The sequence below is a fragment of the Cyrtonyx montezumae genome, unplaced genomic scaffold (genome assembly GCF_038088225.1).
Source record: "Cyrtonyx montezumae isolate F1298 unplaced genomic scaffold, pur_monq_1.0 scaffold_0, whole genome shotgun sequence".
Taxonomy (NCBI): domain Eukaryota; kingdom Metazoa; phylum Chordata; class Aves; order Galliformes; family Odontophoridae; genus Cyrtonyx; species Cyrtonyx montezumae.
Window position 1 is genome coordinate 48124547 of NW_027071824.1, and position 18066 is coordinate 48142612.

At 39.1% G+C, this 18066-nt stretch overlaps 1 protein-coding gene across 1 annotated transcript in view; it reads right to left on the reverse strand.

The window, feature by feature from the left end:
- The window catches only part of SLC35F1 (solute carrier family 35 member F1), a 224948-nt gene that overhangs the window by 33857 nt on the left and 173025 nt on the right, over positions 1 to 18066 (reverse strand). The window contains exons 3-4 of the mRNA XM_065734699.1: positions 15434 to 15561; positions 3790 to 3949 (exon numbers count right to left, since the gene is read on the reverse strand). Coding sequence (XP_065590771.1) covers positions 3790 to 3949; positions 15434 to 15561 — 288 coding nt within the window. The remainder of the gene's footprint in view (positions 1 to 3789; positions 3950 to 15433; positions 15562 to 18066) is intronic.

Sequence of the window (18066 nt, forward strand, 5' to 3'; positions counted from 1 at the left end):
TAAGGTATATATAATTACTAAAACACCATATTATCAAAGAATGCTTAAAATCTTTTTAAGTCTTGGGCTCTTTTATTATTTGGGCCATGGGGAGCTGCAGAGAGATTTGATCAAAATTAAGTTCCAGCTTGAAAACTGAGGCCCTGTTTTTGCAGCCTGATACATGCAATTCCCTCTGCACATAAGGCTTACCGAATGATTTCTACTGGAGTTACAGCTTCACAAAGCTGCCAGACATTGCTGCAGAATCAAAGAAAGTCAGAAAGACTGGCTGTAATGGAATTTCCTTTGAAAAGGTTCAGTAGAAATGCTGAAATATTATACGATATTTCTTCTGAAAGAAACCTTGTTTTCTTCTAAAAGAAACCTTGCTTTCTTCTAAAATACTTAATTTATTGATTAGCAAAACATTTTTCTTGGTTCAAAATGTTCTTCCAAAATTTTCCTTTGTGAAGTTCTTTCAAACCTTCAATTTTCATTCTAGTTTACAGTTCTGAACTTCCCAGTGTGAGAAGGAATTCACGAAAATGACAACGGTCATTCGAAGGTAGAAAAAGAGTTCAATAATTCTGTATCTTGTCTCAGAATCACAGAACCATAGGTTTTGGAAGGGAACTCTGGAGGTCGTCAAGTCTAATCCCCTGCTAAAGCAGATTCCCTGAAATACAGGAAAGCATCCAGGTGGGTTTTGAATACCTACAAAGAAAGAGACTCCACTGCTCATCTAGGCAACTGTGCTAGTGCTCTGTCACTCTCACAGCAAAGAAAGTTTTCCTCACGTTCACATGGAGCTTCTAATGTTCCAGTTTGTGCTCATTGCCCCTTGATCTGGACACTGTTGAAAAGCGCCTGGCCCCAACCACTTGACACCGTCCATTTAGATATTTATAAGCATCAATAAGACCTCTCCTCACTCTTCCCCAGGCTCAACGGCCCCAGGTTTCTCAGTCTTTCCTCATTAAGGAAGATGCTCCAGGCCCCTCATCATTTTTGTCTCTCTGGACTCTCTCTAGAAGTTCCCTGTTTTTCTTGAACTAAAGAGCCCAGAACTGGAAATAGAATTCCAGATGTGGTCTCACTAGGGCAGAGTAGAGGGTGAGGATCACCTCTCTCACAGCCTGCTGGCTGCACTTTTTTTAACGTACCCTGTATCATCGACCTTCTTGGCCACATGGTCACACTGCTGGCTCATGGGCAACCTGTAGTTCACCAGGACACCCAGGTCCTAATCTACAGAGCTCCTCTCCAGTGGTTCAGCTCGTAACCTATACTGATACTTGAGATTATCCCACCCCAGGTGTAGGTCTTTACGCTTGTCCTTGTTGAACTTCATCAGGTTCCTCTTCACCCAACTCTCCAGCCTGTCCAGGTCTTGCAGAATAGCTGCACAACCTTCTGGTGTGTCAGTCACTCTTCCCAGCTTGGTATCATAGCAAACTCACTGAGAATGCATTCTGTCCCTTCATCCAGGTCATTGATGAAGATGTTGAAGAACACCAGACCCAGCACCAATCCCTGAGGAACACAGCTAGCTATAGGCCTCCAGCTAGACTCTGCACCATCAATCAATCCACCTCAATGTCCACTCATCTATCTCACACTTCTTAAGCTTACCTACAGGGATATCATGGGAGACAACGTCAAACACCTTGCTGAAGTAAAGGTACACCACACCCACTGCTCTCCCCTTATCTACCCAGCTGGTCATGGCATCATACAGGGCTACCAGATAGATCGAGACTGATTTCCCCTAATGTCTCCAGTGTTAGCTATAAGCAACAGAAAAGTTGCTTAGGGATAAATAGAAAATAGAGAAAATAATCAAAACATTCCTACTAATATTTCACTGCCCTCCAATATCGTTTAACTCAGAGATGTGGTCTCTGCGTAAACATTACTGGATTTCTCTTTCATGTACATCCATCTCTCATTGAATTTCTGTTTTGCATATACTTTGACTAACAGTATATTCATATTTGTCAATTTATCTTTTTAAGATCTGGCACTCATTTTCTTTTTTGCAATCAGCCGTGGAAGATGATGGCAGATGCCCTTAATTTAAAATAAGCATCAGCACTTTGAAAAACCTCACCCCTGATGCATTTGATGTTCCTCAGTGGATCTAATCATCCCTCACTGAGCTCACTCATGTGGTATTTATTACAGCCACTCACTAGCCCTTTGGGGAAGTACTGCTGAAAAAGCTTTTGACCTTAGAGTTTGTCTGTGCTGAACTGCTGATACAAAAATACCATCCTTTGCATGTATGAGTCAAACACAACTCAGGCTGAACATTTTCGCAGAAATTAGATGACCTCAAACAGAAGCTTGTGATAGCTCTTCCCAAACCTCTCTGAAGCTGAAGGAGTGTGAGCCTCAAAATTCAGAGATTTCACAGACAGTGGCAAACAAGTGTCAATTGTTCTTGTTCCCTAAAATATAGAAATAACAAAGGAGTTTACTGAGGGCTAATACAGATTCATTGCTTTTTTTGAATTTCTTTATTTTGTTTTCCCAGTCCTAAGAAATATCCTGTAAATGGTGTGGAACTCTTCAGTGTAAAGGTTTTTGAAATCTTTTTTTCTGACAGTATTCATTTTAATTTGTAGATTTTTAAGGCATAGTTCTACCCCTTCAGCCAACTCAATCAGAACAACTCCTCTACTTAATTCTGTTGAAGAGACTGTGGAAATATATTCCTACACTTCAATACATTTCATTTTGCCATTTTAAAAAGCTGCAAACTCTGAACTGGTGGCTCTGGTCTTTATGTTTATTTTCTTTGTAGAAATAAGCACACAGACTTCCATGTGTAGGTCCAAATTAAAAGGCAACAGTGTATGTTAACAGATATTCTTTTTATGGGTGTATTTCCTAACAGCTATATCCATGCTTTAGTAACAAATATGGTGAATAATATTTGATTATTGCAGGTAGACTGCAAGGTGTCAGCATTTTTCAGCCTGTTCAGCTGCTGTTCAATGCCCTGCATGCTATTGCTGAATCACAACTCACACGCCTAAGCATCTCTACATTACAGGCATACATGATGTTTCTCCAAGAACCCAGGGCTAAAATCCCAGTCCTTCTGAAATCTGACGTTGCTAATTCAACCTTGGCTGCCTGACTCCACAGTACAGAATATATTCTTTCCTTTATAGGCACGGCGGAGCTATTTCTGGAGGAGAGCAACAAGCTAAAAAGTCTTCAGGACAGGGATAAAAAGGGACAGGGAGATGTAGCGAGTACTATCCCAAACTTCCTTGTTTTGTTCAGCAGCATCTTGGCCAATGCAGTTCTTAGAGTGCTTGCATTTGTATTCAGAGAGAATTTTAAACCCCAGTGTATCGTGTTCAGCTCACATTTTGGTGCTTTTAATTAAGGATGAAAACTGTGCCTAATTGACAACCTTTGAAAAGAATTTCCAGCCTTCCCACATCATTTGTGTTGGCACTAGAAAAATCAATGCGACAGAGGAAGTTCATCGATGAAATCTAACTCTGTCTAGTCTACATTAATAGCCATGCACACATTATTCATATGATACTGCACATGAAAAATAACATTTTAGGCACAAGAAGGTACTTCTCAACAGTTATGCATGCAAATCCCATTTTTGTTCTCTACCCCTCCTGACAATGAACCACTCTTGAATGGTGCAGTGCTTTGGATTCATGAAGACACAGGATTTCCTGCTGACTTCCAATTTTCTGTGCCCCATTCCAAAATGTTCTCGTCACAGTTTCCATGTTCAGAACTTGGTAGTATTACACACCCATCCTTACTCACCTGCTCCTTGCTGTCTCCCAACAAGGACATCTGCTCCTGCCATGCAGCCCATGCCCAGAATGCAGACCACAATCCCAATGAAATGTACTGCCTTGTATCGTACCAGCAAGAAGAACCAAGAGAGCAGTATCACCACTGGGATGACAAAACAATCTAGGAGCTGTAAAGATAAAGAAGAAAAAACAACAAATCAATGGCTATCACTTTGCCCTTAAATTCTAGGGTAGATTTCAGAAGACAGGAACAGGTTATTTATCTAAGAATGGCATCTTCTACCAGATAGAAAATGTATACAAGTACTCGCGTTCCCCAACAGGCAGATGACAAGACAATATTCTAACTATTCCACTAATTCAGGAGAGATGTTGCTAGCTGTTTTAAGACACAACAGAACTGCACTGCTCTTTGATTCAGATGCACATTTCAAATCTATGAGAAGGAAAGCTGGGCCAAAAGAGAGCCACAGTACTATCCATCTGGACTTCACCTCTGGTGATTAAGGGACAGAGACAGAGCCTGCTTTTCCTGCAGTCTAGACATATGGTTTGATTCAGACATTTCAGGTCCAATTAGCAGGAATGTTCACAATACACAAGTTGGCCAGATTTTCAAAATCTGGCTATATAAATCAAGGGGTTTCTGCATGCTGAATACTTATGAAAAATCTGTCCCCTGTGGGGACTGTTAGCTCCTTAGAAAAATAGTCCCATATGCCTCTGAAGAAAAATAAATAAATAAACAAACACCTTGCCTGCAGTGCAGGAAGCTCAGTCGTCCTGCCAATAGACTTGGGTAAGAGCTTTCTCAAAGAAGTTTTTATGAAAAATAACCTTTAATTGGTCTTTTTGGAGATACACAGCAACAAATCCAGAGAATCCATGATTTAAAAAATAAATAAATACACCAAATGTTTGTGAGAGGACCTTGAGATTTTGAGATTAAATTATATTTTAGGAACTACTAGTATGTCACCAGGAAACAAAACCCTGTGTACGAATCACCCGAAGATATTTGAATTTAAGAACATAAATTCCACTTTCTGAAGGCATACATAGGGATAAAGATACATCAAATAATGATGATTGCTCTTTCAACCTCTTTGTCGGCTAGTGGGGTTATCTGAAGAGAAACAGAAGTTCGAATGATTTGAATTTCAGACAGTCTTTACCTGTGAACTACTTATGTCATAAATACTAAATTTAGGGGTTTGGCAAAACATTACAAGATGTCTTCCCCTAAACAAACAAACAAAAAGTTTGAAAAACAAGAGTGTGCAGTTGAAATGCTGATTCCCCTGTCAGTCAGGGGCAACAGTGTTTAGAAGAGAAAGGGTTCACCAGCAGGGTCACACAGGTCTCATGTGGTTCATGCAGTCCCAAAGAACAGCAGAAATGATGAGGAAAATTACAAATTGGAAAGGACTATGCTGAAAGAGCGTTCCACATTTAAAATGAGAGCTCATAATTTAAAATGCATGACAAAGCCTCTTTACAGTGAAAACTGTCTCCATGAGACCTCAAAATGCAGTCCTTCACAGGCACAACACAGAAAGGAACAGCGGCTCAAAGCCCAGAAGAACTGATGCAAGCTCCCTTGTTTCTACAGGACTTCTGCTCTGCCACTGAGGAGGATACAACTGACCTAACACTCAGTAATTTCTATTTGTAAAAACGCACTTGGGAAACATGACTTCAACAATTGAATTTTTTTCCTAGACAGTTTGCAACCTACTGGGATGTTTCCCTGCTGCAACAGGGAATTTTAATTTTTTGCCAAACCCCTGATTTTTTTTTCCTTGTCTTTCTCTCCCAGGGGGCTCTATTCTAGTCAGACCTGGGAACTTAACAGTGGCCAGCTGAATTTTTCTGACAGCCACAGCAACTGTGATCTTCTTGGTGGCCACTGTTCTCCATCAGATGATGGCTGTGCACTTAGTCACACACACACAGAGACTGACTCACTCGGGTATGCCTGTGCGAGCAGTTCTTCCAGCCTACTGCCCAGGTCTGACAAGTGACCAAACACTCAAAGGACCAACTTCAGAAGCTGGGCTGCTGGGAGCACCTCCAGGGACAGGACTACGTGATGTGGGCATTACATCCTGGCTTATGGTATGGCTGAAGTGGCACATGGCCTTCTCCTGTCACTGGGAGGAGAGACAGGCCTTAGCTAGACAACACAGACATCGCTACTGTATGGACAGCATTCTCTGCACATTTATCAAGCATTGTGGATTTCTGAACTTGGCCAGCACAGTCCTATCACACACCAGCAACAGATAACACACCTGAGGGATGTTTTCTCTTCGATGTAACCTTTGAGATGTGAATCCAACTGAACACCTCCATTCTCAATCAGTGCTATTGTCACCACACCAGCATGAATGCTTTTTGTTAACTGCACTAGCACACATTCACTAAAGGTGGAAGGAAGGCATGAAGCAGCGTCTCCTGGTATTGCCTTAAAGCTATCCCTGAAGGTATAAATGTCTCTATCTCACTCCCACCCACTGCTGTGTTGAACAGGTGAGCTTAACTTACTGCCAGTTTGCATTAAAGCCAGGCAGAGGAGACAAGAATCTGCTACCAGTAGGAGTCGCTTCTACCTGGTCCAGCGCAAATGGTTTCCACTGTGTCACCAGAGAGTTATAACAGCTCATTTAACTTTGTACCAGAGCAGAGAAGGAGACATCCTAATACTAAATGCAGACCTGGACACTAGTAAAGTACCAGCAGCCACTGTTACTGCACAACCTGCAAGCAAGCTCTGCTCCACACATACACATAACACCTTGGAGATGATTAACCATGCCTGAGACAGAGCAGAGAGGCATATACCACAGTTAGGCACGCAGATATTTCAGAAACTGTTTATCACCACTCTCAGTCACAAGCTCCTACTGAAAAGCTAGTGTCTGCAAACAGCTTTCCACTTCTATTTTGTGCAAATCTGTCCAAGTGAATCTCAGTCATCACTGAACCCACGGCTAGATTTTGCAAAATCAGGAGGTCCAGTCATTCACACAAACAGCTTTTAAGAATAGATGTGAAGATGTCAACTTCAGCCATTAACTACCGTGTCTCAAGAGACACAGAGTGACTCTGTGGATATTTTAAACTCCTACCATATGAAATATAGCCCTTGTTCACCTTCACACACAGGACATGGCACTGTATGTTCACATAGCTCTGGTTTGCTCTGCTTTACCTACCCTAAGATCGGCATACAAAAAGAGCATTTTCTTGTGAATATGAGATATAAATTAGGGAGCTAGAGTGATTTCAACAGCCAGTTTTAAATATTGTCTCTACCTGCAGCATGTGTACTTTAACATGCAAATTCTCACTAACAGTCTTTTTGAGGAACCTTTTTTTACAATTCCTCTCTTTCCATAAATATTTAAACACACCTATGCTTTCAAGTATGTGAAGCTGTCTCTTTTAAGCATTAACTTCAAGGGAAGCATGAACAGAACCTGTCACAAACCACTAATGCTGACATAAGCTGGAAAACTTATTTGGGGCCAGCAGTCCAAGGTCTGACCCACAGAATGCTACTTGGAGTACTGCAGTATCAGTAGATATAAACAGTGAATGCAGGTAACACCCAGTGACACCACATAGTTCTTGAATCATGCTCAGATTACACTTGAATTAAACAATGGGGTAGATGGAAACAGTGGGGTGGATACCTTACTACAGTGTGAGCATTAAAATAACATAGGGTATACTGCTAACTATTGCTTTACATTTTACTTCTCCCAGACTAAATTCACTCTGCCTTTCTTTTTTCCTCAGACAGACCTGTCTAGTAGAAGAAAGAATGCACAGATATTCTGCGGACAAAAGATGTGCCACCATGGATTGCCTGATGTGTGATAAGGCTTTCTTTAATTCTTTGTTGCTTTTTCTTTTGTTTGCTTTTTGTTACTGCAGCTAACAAAACACATTATACCTAATTGCCATTTTTCTGACTACAGAGCTTCAACATTAACAAAGATAAATTACGTTAGCTTGAATTTCATTCACTGTAAATAAAGGTCAGTCATTTACCAATATTTCTCTAGGAATAGTCTATATTTTCCTTCTTTTTGTTTATTCAAAAGGTACTGCATACACCCTGTCATTATGTAAAATTAATGAGTGACCTGATTTCAGTCAAAGTTCTCAGATCACACAAGTTATCAGATCTCAGTAATCTGAAGGAAAACATATTCCTTATTTTGCTATGGAAAGACATTAAAACTGATATCAAAGTGTAGTGCAGACAGCTAGAAGATTCTGTATAGAAGGAGGCAGAAGAACGGCTCTTTGCTTTGAACCTGCTACGGTTTTCTGTGGTTTCTCTTACTGAGTGCCCAGAATCAGGTCTTTTTAGAAGGCAGGATATAAAAATACACAATCTACTGATACATTCTTTTACAGAAATTACTTGATAACAAGAAAGCAGCCTTGTTTTAGATACTGAAGACTCTGATTCTAAAAGATATCACATTGTACCTGAGTCTGATACATTTCAACACAATGTTGAAATTTATTTCCCATGATTGTTTGTTAAAGTACACTCACTTCTTTATACTCCCAATTCACAAAAAAATACTCTCTTGCTACTAATAAACAGCCAGCCTCTGATCTCACAAATTCAGCATGTGCCTGTCCATACAGAGCAAGAACGTGCTGCTAGTGTTTGGAAAGTGGAGCTGGCAAGCTTTAGAGAAAAGGTCTGTAAATACAGAGTGTGAACTGCTGATCTGTAGCAATATCAAAAAGAAAAAAGCTGGTCAGCAAACTTCCTGTGGGAGCAGCTGAGCTGAATCTTTCTTTTCAAACATTCACTGAATGTCTTCCCCCCAGTTATAAGCCCTTTTTATTACTTCACATTAGGGGCTTCTCATTAGTGCTGCCCTCAAGCAAATCATGCAGAGAATCAGCTGTACCCTCTACTCAGCTTGCTCTCTAGAGCAGACAGATCAGTGAAATCAGTGTCACAGCCGTGCAGCTTTGTATTGTCACACAAATGTGATGGCTACTGAAACTCAGCAAGAGAACTGGTAAGTTTAATACAAAAGCAAGTTTCATATCCAGGAAGAGACACACCTTTCAACAAAGTACTTTGCTTTTCAGTCAAAGGAAGAAATGGTGCCACTAATTCTAGCAAATTTTCTGTTCCAGTTTTCCCACTGCTTTCACAATGCCACTCTCACCTGATTCCTTCCATGGTACACTTGAACAAAACTAGCCGAGATGTGAAACCTCACTGAGCTGGCTGCCCCCAGACAGAAACCTTCTGCAAGGAAGGTATGGATGCTGGTAATGATGCTGGCAGGTTTATTTTAAGCAATTGAAATAATAATAAAAAAGAAGCACAGATTTTACCTTTAACCATATCACTTTTTCCCCATGATTAATATAACCACAGAATTAATTTAAAAACTGCTAGTTACTTCATCATGCCAAAGCATAGGGTACTGCAGGTAGGAAGATTGGTGAAAGAATCAGTTAGCAATGTCATTTGTCTACAAAACAAAGTAAAAATGTTTTGCTTTCTTACTATGGAAGAAGCAAAGACAAGTCTGAAGCCTCTTCAACATTTTGCCCTTGACATATCTTAAACTATCCTTTGGGCCACATGACTTGCTTTTCTATAACCATTCCCATTAGCTCCATTAATTCTTTTCCAGGATTTTCTCCTTTTCCCTGCAGATGCTGAAACTTCTTCAGAATATTCACTAGTGAAAGTTGTTCACCTACACCTGCTTTGTGTGCATCAATACCTGAGATGAGGATTACTACGGCTCCAAATTTCTGCGTACGTTAAGGGAATTCACTGAGGTCTTGGAGACTTTAAAAATGACAAGAGGTGGTCACATCAACACAAAGTTCCTCTGCTCTCAATTCTGTGCATATTCTTTATTGTGAAAATGAACAATTCCATCCTGATTGGTTTAAAAAAAAATTAGGACCCATCTCTTATTCATTTCTTCCTCTCACTACTGCAGCCATGCTTATGCAAGATCTGCTCAAATACCACAGTTAAGGAAGGGTATAAACAAATAGACTCCTGAAACAGACTTTCCTTTAACCAACTTCCTCTTTTTGACTGCCTCCGTCACTGGCAGAAGATCATTCTAAGACAGTAGATGGTTTCTCCAGCAGTTACATATTTCTATAGGAAAAAAATGCATTTTCTGTTCTGCTTCTGTCCAAGTAAGAAAACTGGATATAGGTTTTGAAGACCATTTTCTCAAAGTTACCAATTAGATAGTTCTCTGTATCACTGGTTGCTGGAAGCTATACAGGGAATTAGATCCCGGCATGGTCTTGGAAAAGTCAGAGATAACTCCTGCAGCAAATACTCTGCTTTTGCATTTCACCTGTAAGAATATGCAAAATGGGCACAGAATGCCAAATTCTCTGCTGTTGTAATGGGCACGGCTTCACTGACTTTAATGAGATTTTGCATATTTTTGTTAGTAAAAAGCCTGACTTGGGGTAAATCTTGCCATTAGAGGATACCTAGAGCTATGCAGACTCCAAAACTACACAGAGATTGGGGGAGGGGGGAGGAGTTGGGGTGGTTTGTGAACTATGAGTGTGTAACTGTTAAGACAGAATAACAACTCAATATACAATAAAAAAAACCCACAAATGCAAGATACACCTCACAGATTGTCCCAGTACAAATGTATAGTAGGCACAACAGCATTCTGCAAACCTGATTAACAGTGCACATTTTCCCTCACAGCCCTGAAGCAAAACAGGAAAACATGGCCAAGCTTACATGAATGAGGATTGGGGGAGGAAGGGAGGGAGTGGAATTTCTCTCTGCTTCCAAGATAGTTCACATTAGTAAGCACTGGGCAAAAGTGGATCAACAGCTTCAATGTTGCAAATCTCTTGCACATCACCTCCCAGATTTGCTTCAAAATTATTTCAAATCTTCTGCCTCGACGCACATGAAGTCCATGGGGACTCAAAACAAAACAGTCTGCCATCCAGCACTCCTATAATAAGCACCTACTGCTGACTTCTCTCCTTTTTTGGTGGCAGTTGTTGAGGTATGAAAACTGCCACAGGTAATTGGAAGTATGATGTACTGCTGAGGCTCATGGTGATCTAAGAGTAGTTGAGAACATAAGCATCATAGTTTTATTGTCTGTCTCCTCATGTCTATAAATCCTAGCTTTTACTACCTTTGTTTTCATCACGCCAATCAAAGGCTTGATTATCCAAGGAATAAATTACCAAATAAATCACTATGTGAAAATATAACTCTCTCTTTGACAGTGCCTTAATTTTCGTGACACTAGATGCACATGCTACACAATTCCACTATGAAAGGCATTGCATATATAGTTCAGTGATGTCATGCCACAGAGAAAGGACTAGACAGAAAATCAACAGCATAATAAGGAGAACACTGTATCTGCAGAAAGGAAAGCTGTGGGCATGAAGAGGGAGAAGGAGAGGACAGTCTGCCTCATAGGATGAGAAAGCACTTACCTGGAAGACTACAAATATGAAAGTCCAAATGTAGTTTCAAACCAATTATATTATCTACATCTAAATAGTTGCAAGAACTTCAGAATCTCTTAATTCCCTCTGGAGGAGCCAATTTTAACTGCCTTATGTGCGGTGTCTCTAACAGCAGTCAAAATACACTTCTTGGATAGTTATTAAAATTTCCACAGGCCTACACCAGAGCTGCATCAAAATCAGTTAGGATAAATATGGAAAGCATTATCACAGGCCTGAAAGCTAGGTGCATAGTTTTAAAATTAAGCCATAGGTTCTTAGTGTATTCAGGAGGCTTTAGTGTAGTTCTGTACCTGCTGCAGCTGACATCTAGAAAACTGCAATACTAGTGTAAGATCAAAACATCAAGAGAAAACAAATATTATTTTACAAGTTTTTGGCTATCTGGAAATCAGGACAAATGCACCCAAGAGCATTAATGTGACTGATCTCTAGGAGTTCTTGAACTGTGTGTTTCTGGAAGTCCATGTTTGTCCATGGATAAACTGCTTCACCTTCTACGTGTTGTATACTCAAATTTTAAATGAACCCTTTAGAGAACAGTCTTCACTTCCAGAACTGCTGTTCTAAGAATTTTCCTTGATATAGAGTGGTTGAGTTTCAGTTGCCTCCAGCTGAGATAGAATTAACTCAAACTCTTTATGTCAGCTACTGTTTTAACAGCTATGACTATCCGTAAACGGATAGTGGCTCTACATTTGCAATTTGGAAAGCACTTCAGACTTTCCGTAAGCACTTGAGGCATGCTAAGATCATATCTAACAAATTGAGTTCTTCAGGGTACTTTGGTGCAAGAATACTTAGCTTTTGAATTTTAAAATGGGAGTAGGTATTACGGTGGCAAGCTCCAGCAATACAGAAGCACTCTCAGCATACAATGAATGAACTTGAACCTACAAAGAAGGAGCAACCTGAACTGTTCATATCCCAAGACCATGCCCTTGGCATCAGGTTAGTATACACAGACCAAGGGATGCTAGCTATGGCATTTTAGCCATATAGAAAATTAGGTGTGAATTTTTATATGTATATATTTAATTGTTCTACTAATCTAGTTACCCATGGATTGTACTCCAGGTACCCAAAGGGTATCTTGAATTTTATCCTTAGCAAATGACTGAAACCTTGGATTCTGAAATGCAAACAGTACATTGCTTTGCAACCTGATTTTTTAATGTCACCTCATTTATAAAGAAAATCTTTTGCTTCCAAAGTTTCTTGTGTTTGTTTGTTCCTTTTCTTTTGCTTTCCTTTTTTTAAAAGGAAAATGTTGTATTTCTAGGCTGCACTGCACTTTGCTTTCATGTTGTGGTGGAACTGAGCAACACATTTTCAGACAATTATACAGTAGTTGAGGATTTGAAATAATTCCAAGGACATCCAAAAGCAAAGGTTAGATAGCATATCCATCTCCAGTTTATGCAAGTGTGTCTCGGTTCACCACAGTTCTGAATGAAACTGGTGAAATATTTTAGGGAATTTTATCAGTGCATTATGTTTTCCCAAACCAAAACCTCTTAAACAATACTTTGAAGTGACATTTAGAAAAGATTTGAGTGTGAAAAAGTGGGGCAAAATTTTCAGTCTTTTTCCCTAAACCATAATAGTATCCAGTGAGGGAAAAAAAAGATGGAGTTTAAAACAGAAACAGAGACTACTGAGAGCTTATAGCTACTTGGAAAGCACACCGGTTGAGTGCTTACAGTTGTACAATGAAAGGAGAATTGTAAATCAATTGCAATAATGGTATATAATGGTTTACAGTTAGACTTTGTGTTTTTGCTGGGAGCAGCATTTTTTCTTTTTTTCTAAAGGCACCACAAGCCCAATACATTCACTTGGCATTTTTACCTAATGGAGCAGAGATGTGGAAAAAGCATATGTTGTAAAACAGATTTCCTAATAAAATGGTGCATGTATCACCACTAAATAAATACTGCAAGATTACTCATTTCCTGAGGGTCAATTTCAACCTGCTAGTAGTCTAAAATACTGAAAACTCTTATTTTCTCTCCATCAAAAAAGATTTGGTGCCAGTGAACATTTATGGCCTCATCTATAGTGCTCTTGCAGAATGAGGTCTTTCTCTCTTGAAGAGAGTAGATGTGTTTGCTTCTCCTGATTCTAGAAGCAGCTTGCTTTTTTACATCTTTTATTTTTTATTCACATCATCACAGAATTGTAGGAGTTGGAAGGGACCTCTAGAGATCACCTAGTCCAAACCCAGGGTTATTTCATATCAGTTATGCCAACATTTCATCTTCAACTGAAATACGGTGTTGTCTGTCTACAGCTCACAAACATGTCATTTAATTTGATGTCTTAGCAAATAACCTCATCTGCTAATACATAGGTATCTAACTTTTTGTCATGTCTGGGCCACACTGAGTGAAAAAGAATCGTCTTGGGGTACACATAAGATACCTACATAGTTAAATGTATATAAGCAATGAAACTTATTATACATATATAGATTTCTATTAAGGCATAAAAGAGAACAACAACAACACAAAACACACAATAAAACTAGGGGGATATTTGACCCTGTTTTTGAGAAAATAATGCATCAGTCTGGTGTGATGGCAATGGATTGTTTAGTAAGCTCTCAAGATGCTCATCAGAGACTTGGATGAAATTATTCAGCAATGTTGACATCTATTCTCAAATTCCTTTATCAAAACAGAAGGCACAGCTGAATATTTTTCACCATTCATGAGACTGTGTTCAGCCAGAGTATCAAAATGAATAAAATTACTTGCCATACCTTGAATTAGAACTGCACTGTGCCCTCCCTGTGCCTTGTTTTCAGCTCAGACAGCATTAAGAGCTGTGCAGCTGCTGTTGAGCAATGGGTGTGCACCAAGGGCCATGCTGGGCTGTTCGGTGAGGCAGAGCTGCTGCCATGATGGCGTGGAGCTGGGATTGCCACAGGACAGGCTGGGGTATGTATGGCCCGCTGGACATGTCTGCTCCAACCATTCTGTCTGTACATTGGGTTTTATCTACACTTAGAAACTCGTGCAAATCATGACATGAAATGAATTTAAAATACAACAGATGTTCCTGAGTAATGTGATATGGATAAGCCTTAAAAGTATTATCAAGTTGTCTGAAAAAATTTCAAAGAATTCTCAAACCAATACTCTGATGATAGAGGTATTTATGAATATCTAGTATAGACCTTGGATTCATAGCTTTTTTTCTATTTTTGCTTCTTATTGAGCTAAATACATTAACTACTTTCCAATATAACTTGTTCAACTATGGGAGAAATATATTCTTAATTCACTTTGGTTTTGCAGAATTTAAGTTAAGTGCTGCTCCAGTATTTTACTCTCCCCAAAGCAAACTCCAGGCAAATAAAGTATAAAATAAACTAAACACTATCTAGTGTTGCCCTGTAATTAAGAGACAACATAAAAAGGGAGTAGGTTTGTTCTAGAACAAATAGCAATGAAGTATGTAATGATTTTCCAAGAAAGACAATTTCCAGTCTCTTAAAAATATTTGTTATTCATTTCTGCATTTAAATGGGAAAAAGACTCTGTCTTTGGTGTTTGTATTTAAAACACACAGGTTAAGTCTTTGGAAAAGTCTCTACCCTGGTTTTTATTCACTCCATTTTTAGATTTTAAGAGACAGCACACTTTGATAGCTTCAGTTAAACTGTTATATAACATAATGCATCTATTGGCTTGTATTTGAGAAAGATTTCTTTATTACATATGCACTAATATTACTTAACGATAAGTTTGATAATCAGATCTGATTGCAGAACCCTAAAAGAAGCGCTTACATTTTTTCCAAGTACAAGATACAGTAAGAAAAAAGCATGTGATCTCATTTGAAAACAGTTCCTTGAAGGTGGAAATTAAGAAATTAAATTAAAAATGTGATTGAGTGGTTTAGCACTGGAAAAGAAAATGAAAGCCACTGTTTTTATAGTTTGGAAAATACTGAGTAATAAAACTAATGCAATATGAAAAATTGTCTTATGGGATGCCATTAAAAGCACAGAGAAGACGTAGAAAAGAATGAACTGTCAGTGTACTGAAGACAACAGAAGCTGCTATATTACCTCAAAAAGGGAAACCCCTTTGTGTACTTACCTGTACACTAGTAAGAGTGGTATATTGATAAGCTTTTACTACCAGGTAATTGGCTTCTATATCTACTATCCCCAAGATCATGTACTTCCACCATCTCCTTTTCAAAATTGCCAGTAAGTTTTCTTCTCCTGTAGGTAAAAAGAAGGGAAAAAAAATCATTATGTAAAAGAGGTAGGTTTATGCGCACAAAGTACCTGTGTGTCAAAAGAAATCATCTAGAAAATCTCTTGCATTTACAATGTGCAGCCGAAAAACGCTATATATAACTAGGTACTGCCAGGAAATGAAAACTAACACACCCTATTTGTTTTGAGTTATTTTATAAAACAGCCAGAAGGCCAGACTGTTGCTTCAATTGAGATGTAAACAATGCTAGAAAAAAGATGTGAAGCTTAGGTAGACTGTAAATGTGTTCTTAGCTTTATTTTTATACACACACATATACAACAGTAAAGAATAGAGCTTCTCATTATATACACTTACGCTCTCCATACATACTGATAAATGCTTCTTGCCAAGAGTAAAAATTACCAATGTTTATAGCTGCAATGGAATACGAGAACAGGACAACAATTTGGTCAACCTTATGGGCAGACTGCTGATCCTGATCAAAGGATAGCTATTATGGCCCTAGAGGATCAAAGTATTTGACCTATTTGGAGAAAGGTTGCATGGAGACAGACAGATAGTGTGACATGCTGTTCAGCTTCCAGGACCAGTTCCTGAAGGAGGAAGGTTTGTTCTGTAATGCCTTGCATGGGAATCCTGCAAATCACCCCACACTTAATTCCTACCATGTGAAGACTGACAGTACAATATGGCCAGCAGATTAAACCCACAATTTTCTAAAGGTCAAAGGAGTCCTCACACTAGGCTAGGGATTATTATTGTTCTCAGTACAAAAGCTTATTAATGAGGGGCGGGCAAACCTGTTACTTATTTGCATGACAGTGGGTTCAAGTCATGATGAGATGCCACTGTGAAAAAGGCTGGGTAAACTGACTGCTAGTGAGCTCAGTAAGGCTTTAAGTCTTTGAGAGCGTGCAGCCCTAAAAGAGATCTAAGTGGGGCTGACCCATACTGTGAAACTCTCAGAAATGGAATTTGAACTGTCTTGAAGGTTAAACACATGCGCTATTTTGAGATTTGTCCATGTTGCTGCAGTCTTTCTAAGTGTCTGTGATCATCAAAATGGGTGGTGGAAAATACTCAAGAAAGGGAACATTACTGTCAATTGACACAAAAACTTGGGCTTTCCAACTCTCCCTCACCATTTTCCATCATTAGAAGTGTGTTCATTCTCTGGTTCTAATGGAAACTGGCAATACATGTACTGTCACATGTAAGAAATGGTGGACTTTCTGTAGTACAAGAATATTTCAGATTTTATCAGATGCAATCACAGAAAAATGGATAATAACTTCATCAGTTCATTCAAAATCTGAGATCTTGGCTTCACTGAGTGACCTGAATGGGTATTTACCTGAACAAAGCATCTGAATCATTTGACAATTGTTCATTAACAGATACTCACATGTATGCACGCTTACAGGGAGATATTATTAGGCAACAGCCCAATTACTTGCTGCAGTGATGATGACACTGAGTGTGAAATCAAAAAAATAAACATTTCCTTCCTGTCCTTCCTTCCTTCTCTCCCTTCTCTTTTTCTATTTCTTTCTCTCTCCCAACAGGCAGCAGAGAAGTAGAAGAAACAAGATGCTGGGGAGGCTAATTACATAAGAATGATTCAGTACATTCAACCATGCCACACATTCCTGTCACCATCAACACGTACAAGAACTTCCACTAAAGAGAAATTCCCTCCCTTTATTTGTACTGTGATTCCAGAACAACGCATTTCAGACATGAAATACAATTACTTTTATGTTTTTTTATGAAGACTTGAGCTATCTTTTTGTGTCTTTTACAACATTTAGAGAGGTATTTTCAAAAAAGCATTTGAGATGAGATGTCCTAACTCCTACTAAAATCAGTTGTAAAGCACACAGATAGATCCTTCCTAGGTAATGAAACTCCTTAATTTTTATCCTGCCCACATAATACCTTTGTAATATCATTTGAAAAACACCAACGCAATGCAAAGGCTAGAAAGGCATCTCAGTGCAAATTCTGAGAATATTCAAAAACCAAAGATATCAGACAGTATTAGACTCCCAGTGTCATTGCAGTCCTTATTCCAAAAGTGAAAATCCCATCTAAGTCTGGTGTTTTCAGTAAGTGTCCTACGTACAAAGCAGAAAAAAGAAGCAGGCTCAAGCTCTGAACCTGGCATTTGGCCACCTGACCATGAATATGACAGTTTGGTGCCTTTGGCTTGCCAGTGCTTCCTTCCTTCAGCTTCAGTTTCCAACCACAGATCACTGTACTGCTCAGATGTAGACAAATTAATGAAGTATGAAACAGAAAGCATAGTCATGAGGTCTGGCTACAGGGTAAAGTCAGGGTTTCCATAGGTGAAAATTAAATCCTTCAAATTTTAGCTGACATTCATGACTCTACCTTTTGCTTTCTCAACCTTTTCTAGGATAATGACAAAAATAAGAAAAAATTTTGGCAAGTGGTATTTTATCTTCGATGTAAAGCTCTGAGATGTTCCCAACTGCAAATAT